Source organism: Symphodus melops, assembly GCF_947650265.1.
Source record: "Symphodus melops genome assembly, chromosome: 1".
Lineage (NCBI taxonomy): Eukaryota > Metazoa > Chordata > Actinopteri > Labriformes > Labridae > Symphodus > Symphodus melops.
Window position 1 is genome coordinate 47,344,634 of NC_136691.1, and position 24,094 is coordinate 47,368,727.

The following is a 24,094-nucleotide window of genomic DNA, read 5'->3' on the forward strand; positions in this document are numbered from 1 at the left end:
AAATCATTACTGAAACATTTATGTATTTTACAGATGAAAACGTATAAAGAAAGAAAGACAAGCACTCGTGATGAGTTACAGCTTTATTTCAAAGGTGGATGAAGTCAGTCTATCAACAGCCCTGCTCAACAGTGATACTACTAACCAGGTCATAACATTTCCCTTCCTGAACACACACTTTGAACAATAAACTGTAGCACATCATATGGTCTATACAAAACAGTTTTAAAAAATGAGAAAGTGAGACAATAGGAACAGAAAAAAAACAAGCTCTCAGATCCTCCTCTCCAACTCTCATTCTCCGGGATTGATGGCCATGAAATTGTAAACTCTAAAGCTCCAGGATGCATTATAACATCACATTAAGCTTACCAGCGGCCCTTATTGAGGCAGTGAGGAGAAATTGAGGACAGAAATGAATGCAAAGGGAAAGATTGCAATTGCGTCTCAGAGTGTGAAAAGGGCACTGTGAGTGAACTCTGTGAGTTTGAAATGTGAAACAAAGTTCCCTTCCATTTTTATGGATGTAGGCTCAGGGGTTAACTATAGCCACATATAGCGAGAACTAGTTTGTTTTTGTTTTTTTGTTTTTTTCTTACATGCACTGAGTGGAAGCAGAGGTTCTTGAGACTGAACCTAACAAGAAATATCAGGCACTGCCGCTCATCTTGGTCTATGAATTCAAATCACTCAAGCACGCCTGCGTCCACTGCTGATGCAAGTTCACTGTGCGTGCTTTTGGGGAGAAATACAGAAAAATGAGTCAAAATGTGTTCGTTTTCATTTCCTCACACCAATGACAACCGTCTGTTCCGCTGCCTTTTCGGCATTCGGACATATGGTTTGGTGTTTTGACAGGAACAAGGGCCGGAAAGGCACTTCATAGTGTGGATGTCCCTTCAATTTCCTGGCAGTTCTGTCGTAAGCCCTACAAAAAGAAAAAAAAAGAAAAACGAAAAAAAAAAAGTTGGCTGACTGATTCCCTGTAAAGCTTTGAGTCATTTGGATGACCAAAGGAGAATCTGAAAGAGACAAAGAAGTAGTGAGGAGCCTGCTGAGTGGTCACGCAACTTTAACATGTATACATTTAAAATAAATGCAATCTTTAAAAGGACAGACTTTGAGAAACTTACAAAGACAAAAAAGGTCCTCCAAGCAGATGTGTATTTAGCCCTCGATGGAGACCTCTGGAACAATGTGTCCATTCAGTGATGCCTCAATCTCCTGAGCAGAAAACAGGACAAACAATATTATAATTGGGATATGTGTGTATGTAATGTGTTCTCAGAAAAAAAAATGAGTGAACTTTTTCCCCTTGCCCAAAAGTTTGTCCCCTTACTGTTGAGCTGAGCTGCATGGACTCAACAGCGAGCTGCAGCTGACAAGGCATCTCACAGATTTCTGTCTTAAACTCTTCTGTTATCACATCTGTACAAGTCTGCGCAGCTGGGGCATCCTAGAGAACGAAAGGTGGAGAGAGAGAGAGAGAGAGAGAGAGAGAGAGAAGGTCATGTTCACCAGAAATTCGGTTTTGGATTGGAGAATGAATGAAAGTAATAAGACAAAGGATAACCTGTATCTTTATAAAACACTTTTACAAATTATCACTACCGCTATTGTAAGCATGGCAATAAAATGTACTGAATAGTTGACATTGACTCACAATGATCATTTCCTCCTCAGGGGCCGCAACAGGCTCAGGCTCAACGGGCTCAGCGGCAACAGGCTCAGGCTCAACGGGCTCAGCTGCAACGGGCTCAGCTGCAACAGGCTCAGCTGCAACGGGCTCAACGGGCTCAGCTGCAACAGGCGTCACATCTAAAGTTTCTGATTGGATGACTTCCTTGATTTCCTACATATAAAAAGCAGAAAAGCTCCTGTTCAGCAAACTGATCAAAATGTAAAAAGAATTTTTTTCTGACAAACTTCTCGAACGTCAACAGAAGTATTTACTTCATTGCATAAACTAATCTTCACACTAAATCATTTTATCTTGAAGTTTACATTTGACACACTGGATCAGAGAATTATGTTGATATGTGCATGCTAGTGACTTCAAAGAATGATTTTGCCTGATAATGTTAACATTGTCGTGTCTCATGATTAATTCCTTCTCTGTATTTCTCACCGGCTCGACAGCAGCCGACTCAGTGATGGCAACCTCCACTGCTGAGGCTGATTCTGTGACAACAAAGTCGTCAACCAGACTCTCAGGGATTTCCTGTGTGGTGGGAGGAGCCTGGAGAACGAGAACAAGAGCATATGAACATATGAGAGAGATTTCAGGTTTTCTGCTCAAAGCGTCGTAGACAAAGGGAATTGTTAGCAACACCCCAAGAGGAAAGTTCTACTGAAGCCTCTGAGCTCGATGATTCATTTGTGCACGCCACAAATTTCAGAGACAGTGTGTTAAAAGTCTCATTGAATGTGAGTAGCTGGCTACCTTATTATAAATCAGTTAGCAGATTAAATTAATGGAATAACTCATTGATGTATCAAGGTTAACTTTTTACCTCAACAACTTCAGCGTCTTCTACCGGAGCCTCAGGGAGGGTGACCGGCACCTGCCGCGATGACAGAAAGGACCCCGTTACTATTAAGTTCAACTATGAATACAATTTCTAAATTATGACATGATATATGAAAGTTTAATGTAGCACAAAGCTGCAAAATGTAATGAGTAAAAGTGTAACCATTCCTATCAATCTTAATGTGCAACTTCTTAATGAGCCTCACCTCTGCGAGTTCCACAGCTGGTGCAGGAGCAACCTGATGCAAACAAAATAAATAAACAGTATGTCAATTGTCATTGTCAAACAATGTATTCTATGAGTATGTTATATGTTTGAACACCTGACTGATTACCCCCTTGGAAAGAAAAGTTGCTCATCTAAGCTGCCAGTATTTAAAAACTAATTTAGTTATTTTATGTTTGATATTAAAAAGCACTTCTACAGCAACAATGTTGAATGAAAATGAATGCTGAAGAACTTCCAAAACAACCACCAATAACTCTTCATGCAGCATGCTGCACAGAAAACAAGATGCTCACGTGATAAAAGTGTCAAAGACGATAAAAGTCCAAAGCACATTTTGTAAAGCTTTCTGTTCTTTGTAGTAAAGAGTTCAAGAGAGAAGAAAGAAGGTTGTGTTGTTTTAAATCACTGTGGCACCTCTGGTATTGTTTCAGGCTCAACCGGAACCTCTGGTGCCACTTCTTCTTCAGCCAGAATTTCTACTTCTTCAGCGTCATCCTCAGCCGGCGGTGCAAGACAGACTGCCACCTCTACAGCCTCAGGTATCACCTCGATAACCTCTGCCACTGTTTCGGTGACCTCATCTGCAGTAGGCTCAGCTTGGTCAACAGCGGGTGCTTCTTCAGTCACTTCTGCGATGGCCACTTCCACCTCGGCTTCAGTGACCGCAACCTCCTCTGCCAAGGCCTCGACCACCACTTCAGTTTCTGCCTCGCAGACAATAAGAGTCTGCACATGCAAACCAACACGGCACACGTTAGAAAAACCATGCAACATGCAACAAGGGGACAAATTAAAGCCTGGCATATTTTTTAAGCCACTGTTGATTTTAATCAACAAGAACTTCAGACTCCTGATATGTTGGTTTAAAAAACAAAAAAATTAGGTCCTTAATTAGATGACTGCAAACATTCATATTCTGAAACAACTTTACTTTAATTGGTTGAATGTAAACCAATGCAATATAATCTTAAAGCCATGTTCTGCTACATGTACTGAAAACATACATCTTGATCAGTTTATTGTTAATATTTCAGATTTTTTTCTGTTTAAATGCATCATGCTGGGATAACATCAACATCTGACAGGCAAGAATTTGTCGACGTGATTTGATGTTTAATAAGAGGTGGGATGGACTCTAGGATGTAAAATGACATTTTTAATAATGTGAGGCCATGCTGAGATTTGAGTCAGTCTTACCTGTTCAGTCTCTGTGGCTACGATTGGTGTCTCCTCTGTCAAGGTCTTAATGAGAAGAAATTAAAAAAAAACACTGAAGCAAACTGTATAACTTATAAAGCATAACTTATAAAGCAGATGGATCTTCTTTTGATTGTCTGTAACCCTAATAACTGGACAAAGTTGTATGATGATCTGAAAGTGCTACAAGCTGTAATTTCAGATTGTTTCAAATCTATTGAAAACCATTTAAAGCTATGACAGCGAATGGATTGATGAGCCGTCTGCACATTCATAAAACTCTAAAAGAAAATGTTTTATCTATTAAGAGTCCATGAAATGTAATCTGAACAGCCGCCTTTGCTTTTGTCCTGTCTCGTTTTTCCTGGAAACAATTTGAGTAGGTGAGCTCGTTGTGATGTGAGAGCTGTGTTATGTAAGAGAAAGGCCTGAGACAGAGAGTGGTTATTTGGAAGGTGTGAAGCTTAAGTAACAGAAACACTTTCCTAAGGAGTGGATTGTCTGTTGTCCATTTACTCGAAAGTTATAAAAACCTCAGTGGAAACTCTGACTTACTCTTTGGTGTGTTTGTAACTGTTGTAATCAATGCATGAGCTGTTACATGCTTTATGTAACCACTACATGGTAAGCTTGAATGGACACCAAAACAGTCTTAGATTTGTGTAAAATTACCAATATTATATATTTAATCAACATTGCTTTATTTACTTTGCTGAACACTGTTAGGATATTTAAAGTAGTCTTTGTAAGTAAAGCTGCTTAAAAACTACAGGTTGAAATGTCATGTTGAGTTCCACTCCTCTCAAACTCACTCACCTATGAAACAATCTGCCCCTGGAATCTACCAAAAGTATTAACAGCCCGGAGGTGATCTAGATTGAAGGGGCCAATTGTGTGCACGTGTGTTTTTGTTTGTTTACCTCTGTCACAACAAGAGCCTCTGCTGGAGCCTCAGCTGGTGGTGTGACCTATAAAAGGACAAGAAGGAAAGAAAGAAACATTAAGATCCAAAATGGAAATTAGAAAGCAAAATGTGCATGTTTTAATAGAATAAAAAAAAAAAAAAGAGGTGGCTGAGTACTTCTCCTTAATGAGGCAGCCTGGAAGACAATGAACTAATACATCTTTCCCTAAAGTTACACTGCTGCCATTATCCTGTTTGGGAGGGGTACAAACTCATATAAGTCCTAAAACCCTGCCCACGGCAAAACGAACAGATTGGTTTGTAAGCCAAACTTAAAACTGTTATTGCCTCAGGGAGTTGAGTCCTAAAGAAGGGAAAACGTTGCCAAAAAAAAGAGTGATCAAAAATACACACTGGCTGCCTACAAAAACAGGCAACATTTTCACACTTGAAGGGTGCTTATTTTTGTGCATCTGCAGTTTAAAGGGCATGGAGGAACAGTATATAGCCTACAAGAATGTGACAACCAATTGCATAATGAGAAGGTAGTACTCCCATTTCTCACCTCCTTTTATACAATCTGGCTTAGAGTCAAAAAACATTATACTACCTGTGTCAGATTCTCATCAAAAAATAATACCAATAATGTCCTCAAATTGTAAAAAAATACATTTTTATATGTCGAGTAAGTCAAGAACTTGTCTATTTCTTCCAGAAGTTACCCTTTATATTTACTGTAAGACCGGGCCTGAATGGCCACTGGAAGCGCCCAATGTGCAGCAGAGTGTGTTAAGTTGAAGTGGCATCACAGGGAGCAGCACATAAATATTGGAAGCATAACAGTCTGACAGTGAATTATTTAGATTGTCCAATGCCAGCCTGTCTTAAAGTAGGACAAAGCTTCTACTGCTAGCTAAGAATGGTGTATTGACCAAGGTCTATAAGAGAACAAAACGACCACAGAACTGAGTGCAAATGCTCATGTTGACACTCCATTTACTTTATCTGCTCCACCTCTTTCTATATGCTTTACAACTAGGAGGTACAGGAACCTGTCCTCCGGGAAAGTAACTACTTTTAAACAAAAGCCAAGCGAGCAGAAACGCATGCATGGTTGATGGTAAATATATACTCCTGCTATAGCTTCAGGGGGAAGGAGGGTATAAGGGAGAGAAAGGAGGGAGGGATAGAGGGAGTGGTATACTATAGCTTCCCTTGCTTAACAGGGAACTTGCTTAACAGGGAACGACACACCCCCACACACATGTTTACCAAGTATTTAGTATACCCCTCCTTTGGGTCCCAGCACCAGAACACTGTGTACAAAACTGATCTGTGCACAGATCCAGCTTCAACAGACTAGCTAAGGAACAAAATAAGCACAAACCAAACATGAAATCACGATCAGTGAACAGGGTTTGTCGTGAAATATGAATGAAATTAAATCCCTTTAAAATGATGCATAAGACTAATGTGTGTCCGGAAGTGTGAAGCAAGGGGAGACACTTGGGGAAAGTACACTAAAAATAAAACTCATGTCGAGTGCAATTAAAGAATATCTGCTCACCAGTCTTTGTTAGCATGCTAACCAAGCATTGTTTTATAGTTAGCAGGCAAAGACCAAATGCAACCCAAGTCAGGCGTTAATAAAAACGTTTTTCAATGACTTTTAAAAAGGTTGGGACAGCTGTCTGTAAGTTTCTAATAAACAAACCAAATACCAAAGGCTTAGCTACAGGCACATATGTCACACATGTCCAAACTCAGAACTGAATACCCACATTCTGTCTACTCCCAATACTCCCAGCCAAGACCCAATGATGGATAAATGAGTGCACGTGCTCAGAAGCCATAGGGCAGGAGGGGGCGGGGAGGAGTAGGGGGGGAAGAAGAGGGGGGAGGGAGCAGAGAGAGGAAATGAACAAGTTATGGTGGGAGTGAGGAAGGGTGAAAAGCGAGACTGAATTTACAAGGGAAAGATGGAGGGAATGAAGGGTGGGGGTTGGAGTTGGGGGCAGCTGGAGCATGGACTGAGCAAGCTGGTACAAAATGTTCAGCCTGAGTGGGAAACACACCCACCGCCACAGAAACACGAAGCACATTAAGCAAGTTTGGGTGGTGGGTTTTTCTCACTCACCTGAGTCTCCGTGGTGACGCCAAGAAGCGGCGGAACCGCCTCTTTTTCGCCCCAAAGCCAGCTGAACACAAGCCCCATTTGTAACTGCTCTGATTCTTCAGATCAACTAACTGACAGAGGGACATCCAACGCTAACCTGACATGTGGTGGAACCTTCCTATAGCAGGCTCATCAATTTTCTAGAAGTCTTAATTGAGAAAAGTAAATTTTGTCTGCATGCGTTTGCAGGTATGTCCAGTACTGACTAAATAACTCGATTTGCAAATGGACATCTGTGTTTGTAAGCGTCTGAGTTGAATCTAGCACATCTGCAAGCAGTGTAGGAGCAGAAGAAGCAAGAGAAGAAGGGAAATGAAAGGTGGTGTGGCAGCAGGGAATGAGAGAGGGGAGGGAGAGAGGGAAGAAGGGAGGGAGCGAAGGTGGGAGTAATGGACAAAAAAAAGGGGGGGGGGGGGGAGTGGATACACAACACTAGGCACTTTATCCCGGAAAGAAATGTATTTATTGGTCCCATTTAGCCCCCATCCTAAGAGCAGAACTCCTAAAGGTTACGATAATAGCAAGGGCTCAACTGGAGGAGATTACTTAAAGGTAAACAAATAAAGAGAAAAGCAAGGCACTTGGTGAAACGTTATCACTATTGTCCACACCATTGATTAAAGCTTCAGTGTAAACTTCTTTCACCGTTCCTGGGCAGCATTTAACCTAATATACATGTGACCAACATACATGTTTGTGTACCATATGTGGTCATCACTCTGACTGGGAGGAAAGACCACACATTTTGGTCTGCATGGGTGAAAGTGCATGTACACCAAGTGCCAGCACACAGATGTATGTTACATGTATGTGCAAGCAGTGTGAGCGTCTCAGTGTGCACATAGCCTGCAGCCTACTGCCAGGAACAGAACATTCTGTTCCCAAATCATGTACACGATGGCTGCATGAATCATGAACACAGTGCTACCATGTTTTACATGCAAAAAGAAAAAATAATTGTACAATTAGTGAGATAATTTAGAGATATCACATTTTGCTACACAGCTCAGCATGCATTAAAAAAGCAAGATGTGCTTGTGTAAAGTTATAACTAAGCGAAAAAAGTCGCAAATAAGTTGTTCATTTGGGACAGTACGATATTTTAACCCATTCTTCCATTGACTAAGTTCAAAACAGCCTGATACAGGTATGTCAAAAAACAGATTTTTAAATTCAGCTAAACACTTCTTACAGAGCATTTAATTAAAAAAAAATGCAATTCAACATGTAGAAACTAGTTCGCTCAGACCCCAAAAATATGAAAAATAGACTCGCCTACTTTACCACTCTTTTCAAAATGGAACACTTTGTTCTTGCTGCCTTCCACCCCACACCATGGTCCCTCCCCCATAAGGAACCAGCTATAGTACACATACCATTTCACCTCATAACGTCTAATCTGGGCATCCAAAAGACTCACTCTTACAGACATACAATTTACAGAAATAGCCACTCAAAAGGGCCTTTTTCCAGTAAAATGAAACCTGGTTTGTCAATCAGCCAATTTACATATCACAATAGAAAAAGTACCCCTTTCAGAAATTGCATTGATTTTAAAGAGGGTACATGCTAGGTTTCTGTTGCTCATTTAACCTGGAATGAACTAAACTGATGATTTGTAAAAAGTATAAGGCCCCATAACTGGAGAGGAACCTGGTAAGTAGCTACACTTTCAGAATCTCTGGATTCTCTGGTAAAACAGTGTTCAACACCTAAACACAAAGATTCTGATTTCATTGGCCGTTTTGTTTGCAGGTACTTTTTGATTGACTCTGAGATTTTGCTGAAAAATACCACAGTTTAATCTACCCAGTAAGTCTTCAGCATCCACCTCTGGTATAAATAAAACGCTCCTTACCTCAGTTACAGGTTCTGTTTCAGGAATGATAGGTTCCGCCTCTGGTACAACTTCAGCTTCTGGTACTTCTTCAACTATCGAGGGCTCTTCTGGTGTTGGTACAGTCTCAACAACTGGTGCGTCTTCTGTGATTGGTGCAGGAACTTCAACCTCGACTTCTGCTGCAATCTGTTCCACCACCACAGACTCAGGCGCTGGTACCTCTACCTGAACCGGGACGGGCTCAACAACAGGTTTTGTCTCAACTGGTTTTGGTTCTTCTTTTGGTGTTTCCACAATGGGGACAGGAACAGGCTTTGGGATCTTTACTGGAGCTGGTGCCGCTTTCTTTGGGGCTGGTGCCGCTTTCTTTGGGACTGATGCAGGGGGCGCACTCACTGCAATCCCTGGGCTCGCTTTGGCCGGCGGGTCTGCTGCATGCTGCTCTTCGAGGGCTCTCCTCTGGGCCTGCTGCAAGAGAACAAAGACAAAAAATGATTAGAGATTATGAAATGTGTCTTGGAAAGACTGTAACAATTTAAATACTGCAGTTGCGACTACTGTGAATACATTTTTTTGTATATTACAAGTAAAAAGGGATATCTATGAAAAAGTGTGAAGAAATTCTGGGTTGTATTGCTTTAAATACTACAGAGACCGTTACGTTATTTTGGTCTGTGGGTCATTCTAGCACCTTTGTGTCTGCAGGAATACCAGACATGCCACCACAGCCAGATGCAACATGCTTTTTTCGGCTCTGGACAAAACACCCTCAGGCTTTTGATAGAGGTTTTAGGAGTGCAGACTGCTGGAGGGAGGGGCTGGGTATCTGGGAGGGGATCCAGCAAAAAGCTTGATAGATAATGGGAACCAATTAGTTGAATAAGAATGGTCCTGACAGGTCTGGTGAAGCGGGAACGAAAACCGTACGAGTCAGCAGCACCACTGGATACCCTGAAGGCCAGTCGGTGGAACTAATCACAATATAATCAGGTTACAATCACTCCCAGAAATGCTTTTGTTAGGCTGACAGCAGTTAGGCATTCACAGCACTGTAAGCCAGCAAGGCATGTGTTGGTGTGTGACTGGATATGACAATGTCCATCAACAGAGTCACCGTCAAAACAAACCCTCCCATCGCCAACAAATACCTTGTCAACTAGAAATGTACTCTTCCATTAATAGAAGCTAATTGTGTGCTCAATGTGTAATTCGAGTCTGGGGTTGCTTTGTTACCAAAAGGAATACCCAACTTGATGTTTTAAAGGTGCTTCTCTTCCTGCAGCTCCCCTATCTTTAGGGGATTTTTTTTTTTTTTTTATAGAACAGCCTGCTTAGCCCTGGACAGTGTCCTTATCTGTCCAAAGCAGACTGAGCGAAGAGGGATAGCATTGACACAATCTGGTAAAGTTCCTCTGGTCAACACACTACCAAATATAGAGGGTTGGTTGGTGCTGAGAGTCAGACCACTCAGTGAGGCTTAAAAAGAGAGGTGAAATGGCTGTGAAAGAATGCAACAGATATCTAGAGGCATTCCTAGAAGTCTGCTAAAAGTTCATGGAGTGTGCCTCAGTGAGCTTTGAAATTAGATAACAGTGTGTGGTTGGGAATCATCAATTATTGTGAATGAAAAGAATGGAGAATGGAGTGTTTGGGGCTGCATGGAGCTTTGCTCTCCAAGAAATTATGTATTCTGTGCAACTCTCACTAAGGATAGACCCCTCCTCTCATTGACACGCCCACCATTTGCCTTTGGGCACTGAATGTTCAGGAGTTAAGTTTCTACCAGTTACCTAAAAGAAGGGGGGTGGGGACAGGAGTCATACACGTCCATCAACATGATAATTGGCGTCTATATTAGCAAAATAAATTATGCAATATGTGATAAGTAGTCTACGAGGTACTTTTCTGGTTTAATGACAATAAAGGATATGATGATCAATCCAAATCTGTATCACATCATTGTCTCAGCTAGAGCAAAACGCACGAGGTCCAAAAAGTTTTTTTCTTGAATGTTGGAATACAGCCAGATGCACGTTGAATGCTTACTATTGAAATCTATTACATAAACACGACTTTCTATTTCGCTGCATCTTTTTTCGTTTTATGTATGTATGTATGTATTTTTTTTTTTTTTTTTTGGCACATTCATGTTTTAGCGAGGTTTTACGCACGGAGCATGGAGCGGTCCCTGACTTCAGTGCGTAAAAGCAATTTTGCTTTTAAGTAGTGTCCAGGACAGAAAAGAAATTTTTTGTCTAAATGAGTTTTCTTTTCCTGGTTAATACAGGTTTAAAAAAAAGAAGCCTGTGATTGTACGATTATTAACCAATTATTATTGCACAATTAAATGTAGTTAACATTTAATTAAACAACCGAAAGAATTCGTGTTTTTCGTTCATTTCGTTACAATTGTGTCAATTTAAGTGGTTGCTGAAGATTAAATCAAATTGTGCACCAACATCGGGGAATATTAGTAGTTCACACGCAGCAGTGTTGTGAGGAGAAAATGTTTGTTTTTTTCTTTTTTTAACTTAACCCTAAGTAGATGCATTGAAATTAAACAACGCACTTCTCAAAAAAGTGTATTAACAGTGTGTGTTAACAGAACATTTCGAGAGAAAATAAGTTTCCATTCACTGAAATCCACATTTAGAAAAAAACAACAACAAAAAAAACAATTCCGATGGTATTAGATATTGTGAAGATGAAATGTGCGCCCGCCACCACTTACCACCCTCCTCATGCGGCGCTTGTTCTTCTTCCTCTTGCTGGGCATTTTGGATGATGTGCTGAAGATTACGGGACAATCCGATGAGAAGGAACGAGCAAAGAGACCGAGGGAACAAAGTGGATCTTTATAGAGCCCCTGGTCTTTCTGTTACCTTTGAACCGAACCTATGGGAGGACTGGGACGGAAGATGGGGGGCGTGGAGAGACGCGCAGAGAGTTACGCATGCATGCGTCTCCCCCGCCCTAATTCACATGCACGTGCAGTACCTTCTGTGAGATTATTGTGTCAGAGTTGGGCTACCTATTGGCTGGATGGTGATGGATGTTATGCAACCCCTCCATCACAGCAAAGACAGAGAAAGAGAGTGGCCCATAGACTGCCACACCCCCTTTTTCTGGATCAGTTTGGAATACTTTTTAGACCTAAGCACATGGCGACGACACCACGTGCACAATTTGTTTTATATTTTCATGTCCTATTTCTGTTTTGATTTTTAAATCTTGTTTTAACATATTTTCATCCTTTTTTTATCATACAAGGCCTCAAACAACCTGCCATTTCATAAACATTTTTTCTTGAGATAAACCAACAAAGGGAATTCAAAACAATGTGTGCCTTCTTGTCATCTCTTTGTGATTCATTTACATTAGGAAGCCTATGGAGCTATTATGATGGCAAAACTATTTGAACAAAACAAAAACTATCCAGATCTACAAATGTGTAAATAGATTCAAAAATGCACACACAGATCCACATATGCATGTACTGATCTGCAAATATACAAATTGAAAAACGTTTACTGATTTACGGAAAAGGATGAAAGTCACTGGAAAAAAGGGTTCTATCTTTTTTTGTTTAGGATGCTGAATTTAGATTTCTCAGAATCTCAGAATTCTGAGAAAAAGTCTCAGTGTTCTGACCTTTTTCTCAGAATTCTGGCTCCCAAAGATCAGAATTCAGTGTCAGAATAAATAAAAAAAAACGACAAAAAAAAACAAGTCAGAACCAAAATAATTTTTTTTCAGGGGCCCTGATTCTTACTTGGCAGAAAAGTTAGCTGTTTTTGCTGTAGTTAGTTAAAAGCTAACTTTTCTGCAATTATTAAATCAGTAAACATTTTGGAATATATTTGCAGAACACGCATTGTTGCGTCTGTGTGAGCATTTGTGGACCTTTTACGCATTTCTGGATCTGTGTGTGTATTTGTGGTTCTGTGTGTGTATTTGTCGATCTGTGTGCAGATCAATTGCTTGTTGGGGGCGGGCAGAGGGCAGGATTTAAACTAAGGCAGCGAAACATTATGAGCAAATTTTGCAATGACAGTAGGAAACCTCCCTAAGAGGGCCCTGTCTGACAGCATTCACTCTTATTGTCCTGCTGAACGCTGGTTCGAGCGCCCCCTACCTGATTTTTTTCCTTTGCTCCAAAGGACTCTAGAATTACCATTGTGTGTGCATTTGTAGATCTATCATACATTTGTAGAGCTGTGTACATATTTTCAAATAGTTTGCCACAAAAAAATTCATAAACCGGTGAGCTCATCATCGCAGCTCCAGAGACGTTCAGCAGAAAATATGCTGCTGCAGAAACGGACTGTCACGGTTAGTACTAGCCTTTGTCAAGAAACAGAAACACTTAAATCATTCCTGCCGGATTCATACTCAGCTCTATGCAATCACCACCTGCAGATGTACTCTCTAAGTCTGATGTCAATACAACATCATTATAAAGGTTAGCTTGTGTAGTTAGCATGCTAACTGGAATTCATTAGTTTTGAGATGTGGGAAAGTTTCAGACTGTGGTCTATTCCTAACTTGAAATATTTCAGATGTAATATTTTACACTAATCTGGTTAACCACCGTTATACTCAAATTTGGTCCGTTTTTTTGTCTTATTGGATTTGGTTTAAGTACAGTATAGAAGATTCATTTGTCTTCACTGATATTCAACGTGTAAAAGTACTGAGCGTTTAAAATGCATTGAAGTGTCTAACCAAGAGTCTGGGGACGACAGATGAAAAATAGCCCTTTGGCTAATTCTGGCGCATTTACAGAAATGTTATTAATGTGCACTGTCCCTGTTTTCAAATAAACGTATATAGATATATGAAGACGTTAAAATGCTATGGTAAACACAGTATGAACAGTGTAAACATTTTGCCATCGGTCCAATGGGTAATAACCTGCTTATGTGACTTAAGAAGCTTAAGCTATCAGTATTGATCACTTACGTGAGGATGTGTTTTACAGAGTAAATCAATTAACAGTACAAAAATGAAAACAAGTGAAGTCAATCACACAGGAATAGTCGCTGAGAAAAAAAAGAGTTTCAGGCCTTTTATAAAACAACATTACTATTTAGAATTGAACACTTTAATTCAAACGCTCTCATCAGTCCGGTTTCTCTACTCCAGGTTATTATTGGTGGACAAAGAACATAAAGTCTATGAGAGAAGTACCCGTCACATAATTGTTTTTAACATTGTCTGTAGTCTCGCAGCCTCACCCCTTCACCCCCCCTGTGGCTCACCACAGTGTAGAATTTGTCACTCTGTACTCTGCATTGTTATGGGAACGTGCACATAAACTTGTTCTTTGTAGAAAATCCTGCAAACATGCAACACAACCTAAAGCTTTTGTGAGTGGTGAGCCAGTAAACCAATTACCAAACCAGTAACAAATCAACCACCTCCCTCCCTTTGTGTCTGACTAATTTATAAATAACTTAAATTATGATGAAATTAAAGAAACTAAATATCCTTCACCTGAAACTGTCAATTTTCCCTGAAGAATTACAAAAGGAAAGTACAATACTGGTGTTGTATTGTTTTTTAAATGTTCAGGTTCAACTTCAACACCTGGTCTTTTGGTTCATCAATCTACGTGTGTCACATAAGAATTTTCTGTTGTTCTGCAGTGTCAGTTTGACAGGTTTGGCAGGTCATATAGCTGCAAGGTTCAAGCTGGGGTATACAATTTGGGAGAAAACTCTGAAAGTAAACCAGTTTTGACAAGTTCTTCACTTTAGAAAGTAGAGACTTTTGGAGAGGACCAAAGCTGCACAGTTTAAAAAGATGTGTGTCCCTCTGGTCCCTGTGCAGCTTTGGGACTCTCTGATCACTGTTTAGGTCATCTAATCCAGATTTACAGGCAGAATTTGAACACACCTAAGCATTAGTGATGTCAGTGAAGAAATGTACACAGTTAAAGTCCTGCTTTGACTGCACTGATTGGAGTGGTTTGAACTCATGATACATCAGCTTTTATGTCCCCCCCCCAACCCCCCACCCCCTGCAGTTTACAATAGACTGGCTGAAGACCTGAAGAGTTTCTACTTCAGGTTTTTACATCAATCAATCTTTATTTATATAGCGTCAATTCATAACAGGCGTTATCTCGAGACACTTTACAAAAGCAGGTAAAGGACCTTACTGTTTGTCTGTTAACATTAACGAAAGAGCAGGTAACAAGACCATGCTCATCATTATGTTTACAAAAAGCAGGTAAAGGACCTTACTTATGGCTATATTACAAGAGCCCAGCTTAATCCGTCATAGCGCGGCAAGAAAAAACCTTCCTTTTAACAGGCAGAAATCTTCAGCAGACCCGGGCTCATGACGGATGGGGGGGGGGGGGGGGGTCTGGGCAGGCCATCCTCGTGTGGGGGGGGGGTTGTTTGGGCAGGCCATCCTCACCAACAGTCCCAAGGAACCTAAGAGAGCTCGGGAGCTCCCCAAAAAAAAGGAGAGGTTAGAATATAAAAATAGTGACAAGCAGTAATAAGATATGAAAGCTGGGAGAGAGAGATAAAAGATCCTGGTGCCAGTTCCCCCGGTAGTCTAGGCCTATAGCAGCATAACTATGAGCTGGTCCTAAGCCAGCCCTAACTATAAGATTTATCAAAAAGAAAAGTTTTAAGTCTATTCTTGAAAGTACCTAGTGTGTCTGCCTCCCGGACTGGTAGACGATTCCAAAGGAGCGGTGCCTGATAACTAAAGGCTCTACCTCCCATAGTACTTTTAGAGACTATAGGCACCATGAGCAGGCCTGCATTCTGGGAACGTAATGTTCTTGTCGGATAGTACGGTACAATTAACTCTTTAAGATAGGATGGTGCCTGACCGTTTAGAGCTTTGTAGGTGAGAAGAAGGATTTTAAATTCTATTCTAGATTTTATAGGGAGCCAATGGAGAGAAGCCAATACAGGAGTAATGTGGTCCCTTTTTCTAGTTCTAGTCAGAACACGAGCTGCAGCGTTTTGGACGAGTTGGAGGGTCTTTAGAGATTTACCATAGCACCCTGCTAAAATAGAATTACAGTAATCCAATCTGGAGGTAACAAATGCATGAACTAATTTTTCAGCATCATTTTGTGACAGGATCTATCTGATCTTAGAGATATTATGAAGGTGAAAATAAGCTGTCCTTGAAATTTGTTTAATGTATGAATCAAAGGACATATTCTGATCAAACAGAACTCCGAGGTTCCTAACAGTGGTACTAGAGGCTACGCTAATACTACTAAGGGCCGTCATATCGGCAGAGAAAGTCTCTCTAAGGTTCTTAGGTCCAATCACTATAACTTCAGTCTTGTCTGAGTTGAGCAGTAAGAAGTTTCTGGTCATCCAGGTCCTGATGTCCTTGAGGCAGGCTTCTAGTTTACAAAGCTGGTTGGTGTCTTCTGGCTTCATTGATATGTAGAGCTGAGTATCGTCTGCATAGCAATGAAAGTTCATGGAGTGTTTTCTCATAATACTAACTAGAGGAAGCATATATAATGTAAATAGAATCGGACCAAGCACTGATCCTTGAGGCACTCCATATCTAACTTTGGTGTACATAGAGGACTCATCATGAACATGCACAAACTGAGATCTGTCTGATAAATAGGATCTAAACCAACTTAAAGCAGTCCCTGTAACTCCAAGCAATTGTTCTATTCTCTGTAACAGAATCTGATGGTCAATTGTGTCAAAAGCAGCACTAAGATCTAACGGGACAAGCACAGACAGAAGTCCCCTGTCTGAGGCTAACAGAAGTACATCAATCACCCTCCCCATCCACACTACCAAGTCCCCCCAATTTTGATCTCCATGCTGAGGCGTCTGCAAGTTGAAAACTGCTATTTAACATAGCCTGTTGATTTGTGAGTGAAAATGCAAATGTTTTCATTGGCAACAAAAACATTTAATTAAACAGCAGGAAAATTAGGAGGATAACTCTCCTTTTTTTTCAAACAGTGGAAAGGTTTGTCTTAAAGGTGTGTAAATTTGTAAGTTTCCTTCAGTATTCAGGCAGAATGACACTACGCTGTCCGCAGGCTGGTTAAGGAAAGAATGGAATGTTGGTCGTCTACATACTCCCCTCCGTCAGCTCCATATTTACCGACCCCCTTTTTAACAATGTACACACATGCGCGCGCACACACACACACACACACACACACACACACACACACACACACACACACACACACACACACACACACACACACACCCACACACACACACACAGTTCTGTTAACATGCCTCTTATGACCAATTATGCACAAAAGTCCATCAAGTAAATCTTACCAGACAAGTTCCAAAGAAAGATGATACCCCCCTTACCTCTCTCCCTCCCCAAACCCCTTCCTTTCCAGTGACCTTTGGTTCTCTTGAATTCCTCAAAGAGGGCCCCACACTTAAAACATGTTGCACATACATGGTGTGTGAGCTTTAAAGTGCCACTCTTTTAGTTTTTACCTGAGAGAAAGTATCACATCAGACGAGGGTGCCATCATGACGTCATCTTTATTTAGAATATGTAAGTAAATTACATGTCTTGCTGTCATTGATTTTATAATAATCCAATTAAATTCTTAATTTCATATTAAAAAAAACAATAAAGGATTTTAATTAACAAACCCGTGGCCTCGCTCCAACATTCATATATTTTTTGAAAGAACATATATCAAAGTTCAGATGAGTTAATTTATTGATCCTACATGTTACTCAAATTCATACAATTATTTGCTCTGAAGTTTTGTAGGCGTTGATTGCAATATTTTTATTTTTATTTTTTAAGAAAAGCATGTAAAACATTTGTGACTCATGCAGCGCTAGTGAAATGTGATCTCCAATGGTAAACCATTGACAGAAGTGACCATACAAGCCAGTTCAATCAGGAGAGACAAGTGATATTAAGAATGAATTTATTGCAATGAAAAGTGATGGACAGAATGAGATTGACAGAATGTTTTGGCGCTTGGACTCTATGGGGTGGAGATGCGATTTTTGTGATGAAGTCCTGCTCGTCATTAGGATAGATCCCCCCATGGAGTCCAGACCCTGGTGGTGGAGGACTGATGATTTGATGAGCCCGGATGGGGAAAGATTGATGGGAGTTGCCTCTGCTCCTGAAGATGGCGGTGATGGGGAGGTGGAGGGGCGCACGAAGCCAGCATGAAAGAACTAGGGAAGAAAAAGGATCATATTTAAAAGGAGAGCTAAACGATGATAGGCCGAAAACGAAGGAGGAACGCTGCGCCATTGGTTAGATGAGGTCCGGTGACAGACAGCTGATCAACCTGCGGACGGCCCAAACTGACAGCTCGAGAATGACAGCGGAAATGAGATAGCGTGAAAAAGGGTGACTGAGAAACCTGATTGTGGATCACTTAAAGTCTTCCTTACTGAACTTTCGCTAAGCTTCATTTGTCACCCTTGTTGTTTGTGTTTGAATCTTCCCACATTAGTGTCATTGGCTGCTATGCCAATCAATATCTGTAATATCCCCTCCTTGTGTCCTTGATTTCATATAAAATTGTAAATATGAAGAATCAAATAATAATTAATAATGCAAGCACCCATGGTATGTAAAAACACTAAAGCTATATTGATCAGCAAAGCTGTTGAGATGATACTGCCTTTTGTAAATCAAAAACAAAGTATTACAAATAGACAGATGGTTCTAAATATGCTCCTATCATTCAACACACTTTATGTGAGCATATATCATTTTAAGAGATTTGCCCAGGACACGTTTGTATTGTTTTCAAACTGAGCAAAGATACACACTTACAAACTGCACATGCATGGATAGCTTGTGTTCATAAATAGCCCCAGCCAAACTGGTGATGGTGATATTGTCCAGACAAAGACAACAGTGTGGGTAAAGACTCAGTGAGAACGTCACCAGACAGTGTTGTGCCAGGAACTTCTCCAGTCCAGTGTGTATTCATATGAAATAGAACAGTGTGGAGGAAGACCAACAAAAGTGAACAGAAGGAAGGCGTAAGATGAGAGATTGGTCATCCTGCTACAATAGCAGCAACTGTCCAGAGTTAACATTTAACAGAGAGCAGACTTACACGAACACAGGCCAACCAGCATTCCCTGCATAGTGCATACCTCCAGCAGCTCTGTTGCTCTGACACTCTTTCATATGTTACAGACACACTCACATGCACGGGGATAAAAACATCTCCTCCATGTCTTTTATTATTATCCATGCCTTTCTCTGCCTCTGCAGCCCTCGGGGGGATTTCTCCCTCTGAGTGTAATCTATTCTTGTGTGCTGCATGCCTTTATCAGACCAGAAGTATTCAAAGTCAGAGACACCAACACACTCTGATAATCTGCTTTTGCAATATAGCAAATTAATGTGAACTGACTTTTAACCGATGACCTTTATGATCTGCTCGTTTCTAATCTTGTAGCTTTGCTCATTCGACTATTGAGCAGGATTTCTGAACCACTAATGAACAGACTTCTCTGGAACTTGAAGTGGACATACTAACCTCGTAAACTTCCCACGTAGGTCATTATCTGCACACAGGCTATTGCAGAGGCCATGCGTCACTCAAGCACACAGAACAATGTTTTGAATTGTGGTCTGACAATAACAAGTCCACTGAACGATACAGACAGAAAAAAATCCATTGTATGGACAGATCAACATCAGGCAAGCACTGCTTACCATAGAATAAAAAATCCTAGATCAAAGTGGTTCAAAGGAATTTGGAAGGAAACCTCAAAGTAAATTTTGTTTTAGATATGAACTCTTTCAAACTTCATTCTGCCAACACATGTAAGAGTTTTATATACTGTTTTAATTATACCAAACCAATTATACCAAACCAAAACAGATCCAACAGCAGACAAATCTCTTCATATGTTTGGAAGGGGAGGAACATTTTTTATATTTTACAGTTCTTAGAAGTATACCCCCCGTCCTTTCACTTTTGTTTATTTATAGACAAGGTGAGTGCTTGACATGCAAACCGGCCTGTCTACAGCTACCAAAACAAAGAACATAAGAGCTTTTATTACGACATGAGCAGAGACGGTGACTTCATTCTTTACTAAGGGAGCCATCATTTCTCCAATATATCCTTATATGGCCATTTGCTGCTAAATTGAATGTTCCAAACATAATATCTTTAAAGCTACATGTTGTTTTGATGTGACCAAGCCACAGCCAGTTAGTGCCAAGTCTCAAAGAAATACAGTTGAAGGGTGGGCACAGAGTTCAAGGCTTTCTGATTTTTCAGTGTGCCCCTCCTCCTCCTTCACACCCTTTTCATGTATAGGGAGTATAACAGAAGAAAGGAGGAGGAGGATGGATCAGGAGAGAGAAAGGGAACAAAGATTGAAATGAGAGAAAGCTCAACACCGGTTATGTCCTGGCTCTGGCTGCCCACCTGACCTGAGTAGTGGGGCCATGTGGTAGGATAGGCTGTATTGGTGTTGATGCTGTTTTAATTGTTGTGGCAGCCAAGGGCCACATGTAAACGGTCAAAAGCTTTTTGGACTTTCAAAAAAACGTAGTGGACTTCCTGTTGACATTGCAGCCAAACGCTCACTGACTTTTTTTGTAGGTCTTGGTATGATAAACGTGTGAAAAAAATTGTCACTTGTGCAGGCAAAAAAAAAAAAAAAACCCCAATCAAAAACGGGGTAAAAGACTTTTCGTTCACATTCAGGCCTTTAAATATGGCTGCAAAGTGGCAGAACAATAAAAACTCTCCTAAGGGATGCAATAGGGTCCTTTGGATACAAGAGGGTCCTTCGCACTTGTCAGTGCTTCGGGCCCTAATTAATACCTCCGCAGGTGTCTAATAAAAGAATAATTGCTACCCATTACAACTGTGTTCCACTTGTTTGGAAAATTGACTTTAATGCAGTCCATTTTCCCACTTTTAAACTCTCCTGTCAACACCCGATGAGGGTCTAAAATATAACACCGAAGACGACACACTGCAGACAGTACAACAGAAGAGTCACATGTTTTTTATTGACGTGACTTAAGACGCTTCAGACCAATCACACACAAGTAGTACGGGCATACCCTTTCCAGTTTGTGCAAGTGAAATATATTTCTTAGCAGATAGATAGATAGATAGATAGATAGATAGATAGATAGATAGATAGATAGATAGATAGATAGATAGATAGATAGATAGATAGATAGATAGATAGATAGATAGATAGATAGATAGATAGATAGATAGATAGATAGATAGATAGATAGATAGATAGATAGATAGATAGATAGATACTTTATTGATCCCGAGGGAAATTCAGTTGACCTTCAGCACCACTGTAGTTTCTGTAGACAGGTCATAGTTTAACAAGTCTTCTGGACCTTCTTCTGGCAATTTAGTGTATTTTATTTGCTAGTGTCATTAACATGGGCACATGCACGCACCCTAACACTGCCCTCTAGTGTTTGATGTGTAGCAGCCTAAAGTTATTCCACACAAACAACATAGATGTGCCTGAAGTTCCTAATGAGATTCAATTTAGAATGATTTTTTAAAAATTAAAATAGGTGAAATAAATTTCCTTTTTTTTCTGAGCATTTTTAAGATAATTGCAAAAAGGTTAAACCTTATGACTGAGTTGCATTCCTGAGATCAATGAGCATATGTTTATTTACCTGAATAGATGATAGAATTATTTGCTTTAGTGTTTCTAGGATACAATACGTCTTCTGCAAAAAAATAAATAAATAAAAGAAGATGAAGAACAACAAAAAATGTATGGCACTAACAGTATGTACGGTTGTTTCCCCTGAAAGACTAGAGAGAAAACACTCAGCTCAATAACATTATATTTAGATCCAGAGAGCTCAACTGTCCTATTGCTCTTGTGATCAGGAACAGCTGCATGTGTAATAATATAACTGTGTCTCTAAAATGAGCACAGGAAAAAATATGCTCCGGGATTTATGCTCATGTGCAAATCCACATAGACACACATGCTTACCAAACATAGAAAATTGCTCTGTATGTGTAAGTAATAGTACAGATATTTGTAAGAGGAGAGGACGTTCCCTGCAGAGGCTCGCAGACGACACCAAATGTAGTTGCCTTGAAACAGAGAGAAATGACATGCCGTCAACCTTTTGACATATATAGGATTTCAAATCATGTCCAAATGTCTGGGACACATGTCGGTCCATGTGTGGCTTCATGTCAGTCTGAACACACAGCAGGCATGGCTGACATAGGCATTTTTTAAAACTATTTCATTGACATAAATCCGTTTTCAGCAGGTATTTAAAGTAATAAGATAAATACTGATGCATCTTTATGAGCTACATCGGCAAACAAGACCATCAACAGCCAGACTGATAATTCAAAGCAAAGATTACCTAAGAGAACAGGGAGCGATATGCCATCATAAAACACGTCTCACACAACCTGATTTATTATTTAACCATATAGGCTATCTGTTTAGCAGGCCAGTCCAGGGAATTGTTTACCTCAAACTGGGCACTTTCTGTAAAGAGGCAGGTGCTTGAGCCTCTTTTCTGACTATGTGCACATGCCTGCTTCTGTATGTGCACTTTCATTTGGCAGATGTATGTTTTTTTTTGTCAAAAAGTTACAAGGAAAGACTTATATAAGGATTAATGAGTCTTATTTAGACATATACTCGCAGTTAATGTTTGTCTGTTTTGACCGACTTTTACATTCACAGATTAAATCTCCTGTGAGGATTTACAGTTTGTGTCAATTCTGGCGAGTTACCATATTTCTATGCTGATCAGGCCTATACCCACATGCACAGGCACTCCATCAGTTTGATGATGAGTTGCCCTAAGGCAGAGGCGGACAGGTATGTGGCCAAGGTATGATCCCTAATGTTATTCATTTTGATTTTGTATTTATGGGTTTAATGAAAGGCTTCTTTTATTTCTCTTTGCCAGAGATTATCCTTCGAGATGAGATGAGATGATGAAGATGTGTTATGGCAATTTTCCATTTTTTGTTCCTCTGTTTCAATGAATGCCATTAACGCACAGGTAGGAGTGAAGTCTTACACAGATGCAATCAATGATATTTCAACCGTTATTGTAGTTGAGTTGATGGTTTATTTTAGTGATTTGATGGATAAGATGAGAACAAAAACACCATTTCCAGTTGTTTGTCTGAGTGCTGGTCTGAACATGAATGCCGCTATATATACACCCCAGTGCCTTCAGTGTTCCTAGTGGAAAATAATATACAAGACGTTTCCACAACTAAATAACATGCCAACAATAAACACAAAACGGCTCCTACACCATGCACCATGAGCAAAATCTTAATGTGAAAAAAACCCAACTATGTGATCAAAAGGTGGTTACTAATCAGTTCGAGCTAAAGCGCCAATTAAACAACGAGAAACTGTGATCAGATTCACATGCATAAACTCTGTAAGACAAAACCCTGGCATGCCATTTTATACCGGACAAAAGTGCATCATCTGCACACAAATCAAACAAAACACGGAAACACTCAACACTACAATCAAAGTGCCATATTTATTGTGTGCAAATACAACCGTTTTCATAGTCTCATCACAGTGATCATCTCACATATTTACATGGAGGTTTTGTATAGAATAACATACAGTATAAAAGCCTTCCATTTTCTTTTTTCAATACTTCTTAAGACTCTCAGTGATACTGACATTAGAGAGCTACATTTCATTAGATTCCTTAATTCAGTGATCTGTCAGTAGACCAGCTACTTTACATATATCATACACATTTGAGAATTTAACAATTATAGAGGGACAACATTTTACTGACATTGTTTGATGAAAAAAGAACCTCTCCAAACAGCTCTTATCTTTTAGTGGACTGTTGCAACAACACTGCTTATAAGGAAATACTGTGAGCCACCAGCAACACTGAAACTAAAATGAAGACAACAAAGGGAAAATGATAATACAGTAAATGAAAAACAGAACATTGATGTAAACTTTGACCCCCTGAGATTATGTTTTTGTTATAAATCATGAAGTTTTCCTGAGAGTTAAACAGTAAGAACATGTGCTTCTCAAGCCTTGTCTGAAGGCTGCTACTCAGTTCGGTATAACTTAAAGTATATGATGCATTCATTTTTTAAACATATATTATGAATTTTATTACACAAAATACACAGTTTAACTACAGATAATATGTCTTACAATAAGATAATAAACAAGGATCATTTAAATCTGTTGTATTATTTG

At 40.0% G+C, this 24,094-nt stretch overlaps 1 protein-coding gene across 3 annotated transcripts; it reads right to left on the reverse strand.

Moving 5' to 3' along the window:
* Window positions 1–67: 67 nt before the first annotated feature.
* LOC306823850 (uncharacterized protein) lies at window positions 68–11,922 on the reverse strand. 3 transcript variants are annotated; one of them, XM_079343720.1, is made up of 12 exons: window positions 11,608–11,920; window positions 8,895–9,344; window positions 4,877–4,924; window positions 3,957–4,001; window positions 3,174–3,485; window positions 2,737–2,769; window positions 2,514–2,564; window positions 2,129–2,239; window positions 1,664–1,852; window positions 1,340–1,456; window positions 1,134–1,224; window positions 68–1,022 (listed from the first exon to the last, which is right to left on the reverse strand). In XM_079343720.1, exons 1-11 carry the CDS (start codon window positions 11,650–11,652, stop codon window positions 1,168–1,170), a joined length of 1,458 nt encoding a protein of 485 aa, XP_079199846.1. In that variant the 5' UTR covers window positions 11,653–11,920; the 3' UTR covers window positions 68–1,022; window positions 1,134–1,167. The 3 variants fall into 3 exon arrangements, with proteins under 3 accessions (XP_079199846.1, XP_079199847.1, XP_079199848.1); XM_079343721.1 differs by lacking the exon at window positions 3,174–3,485 and having other exon boundaries at window positions 11,608–11,922; XM_079343722.1 differs by lacking the exons at window positions 8,895–9,344; window positions 11,608–11,920 and adding an exon at window positions 6,998–7,333.
* Between the last annotated feature and the right edge of the window lie 12,172 nt (window positions 11,923–24,094).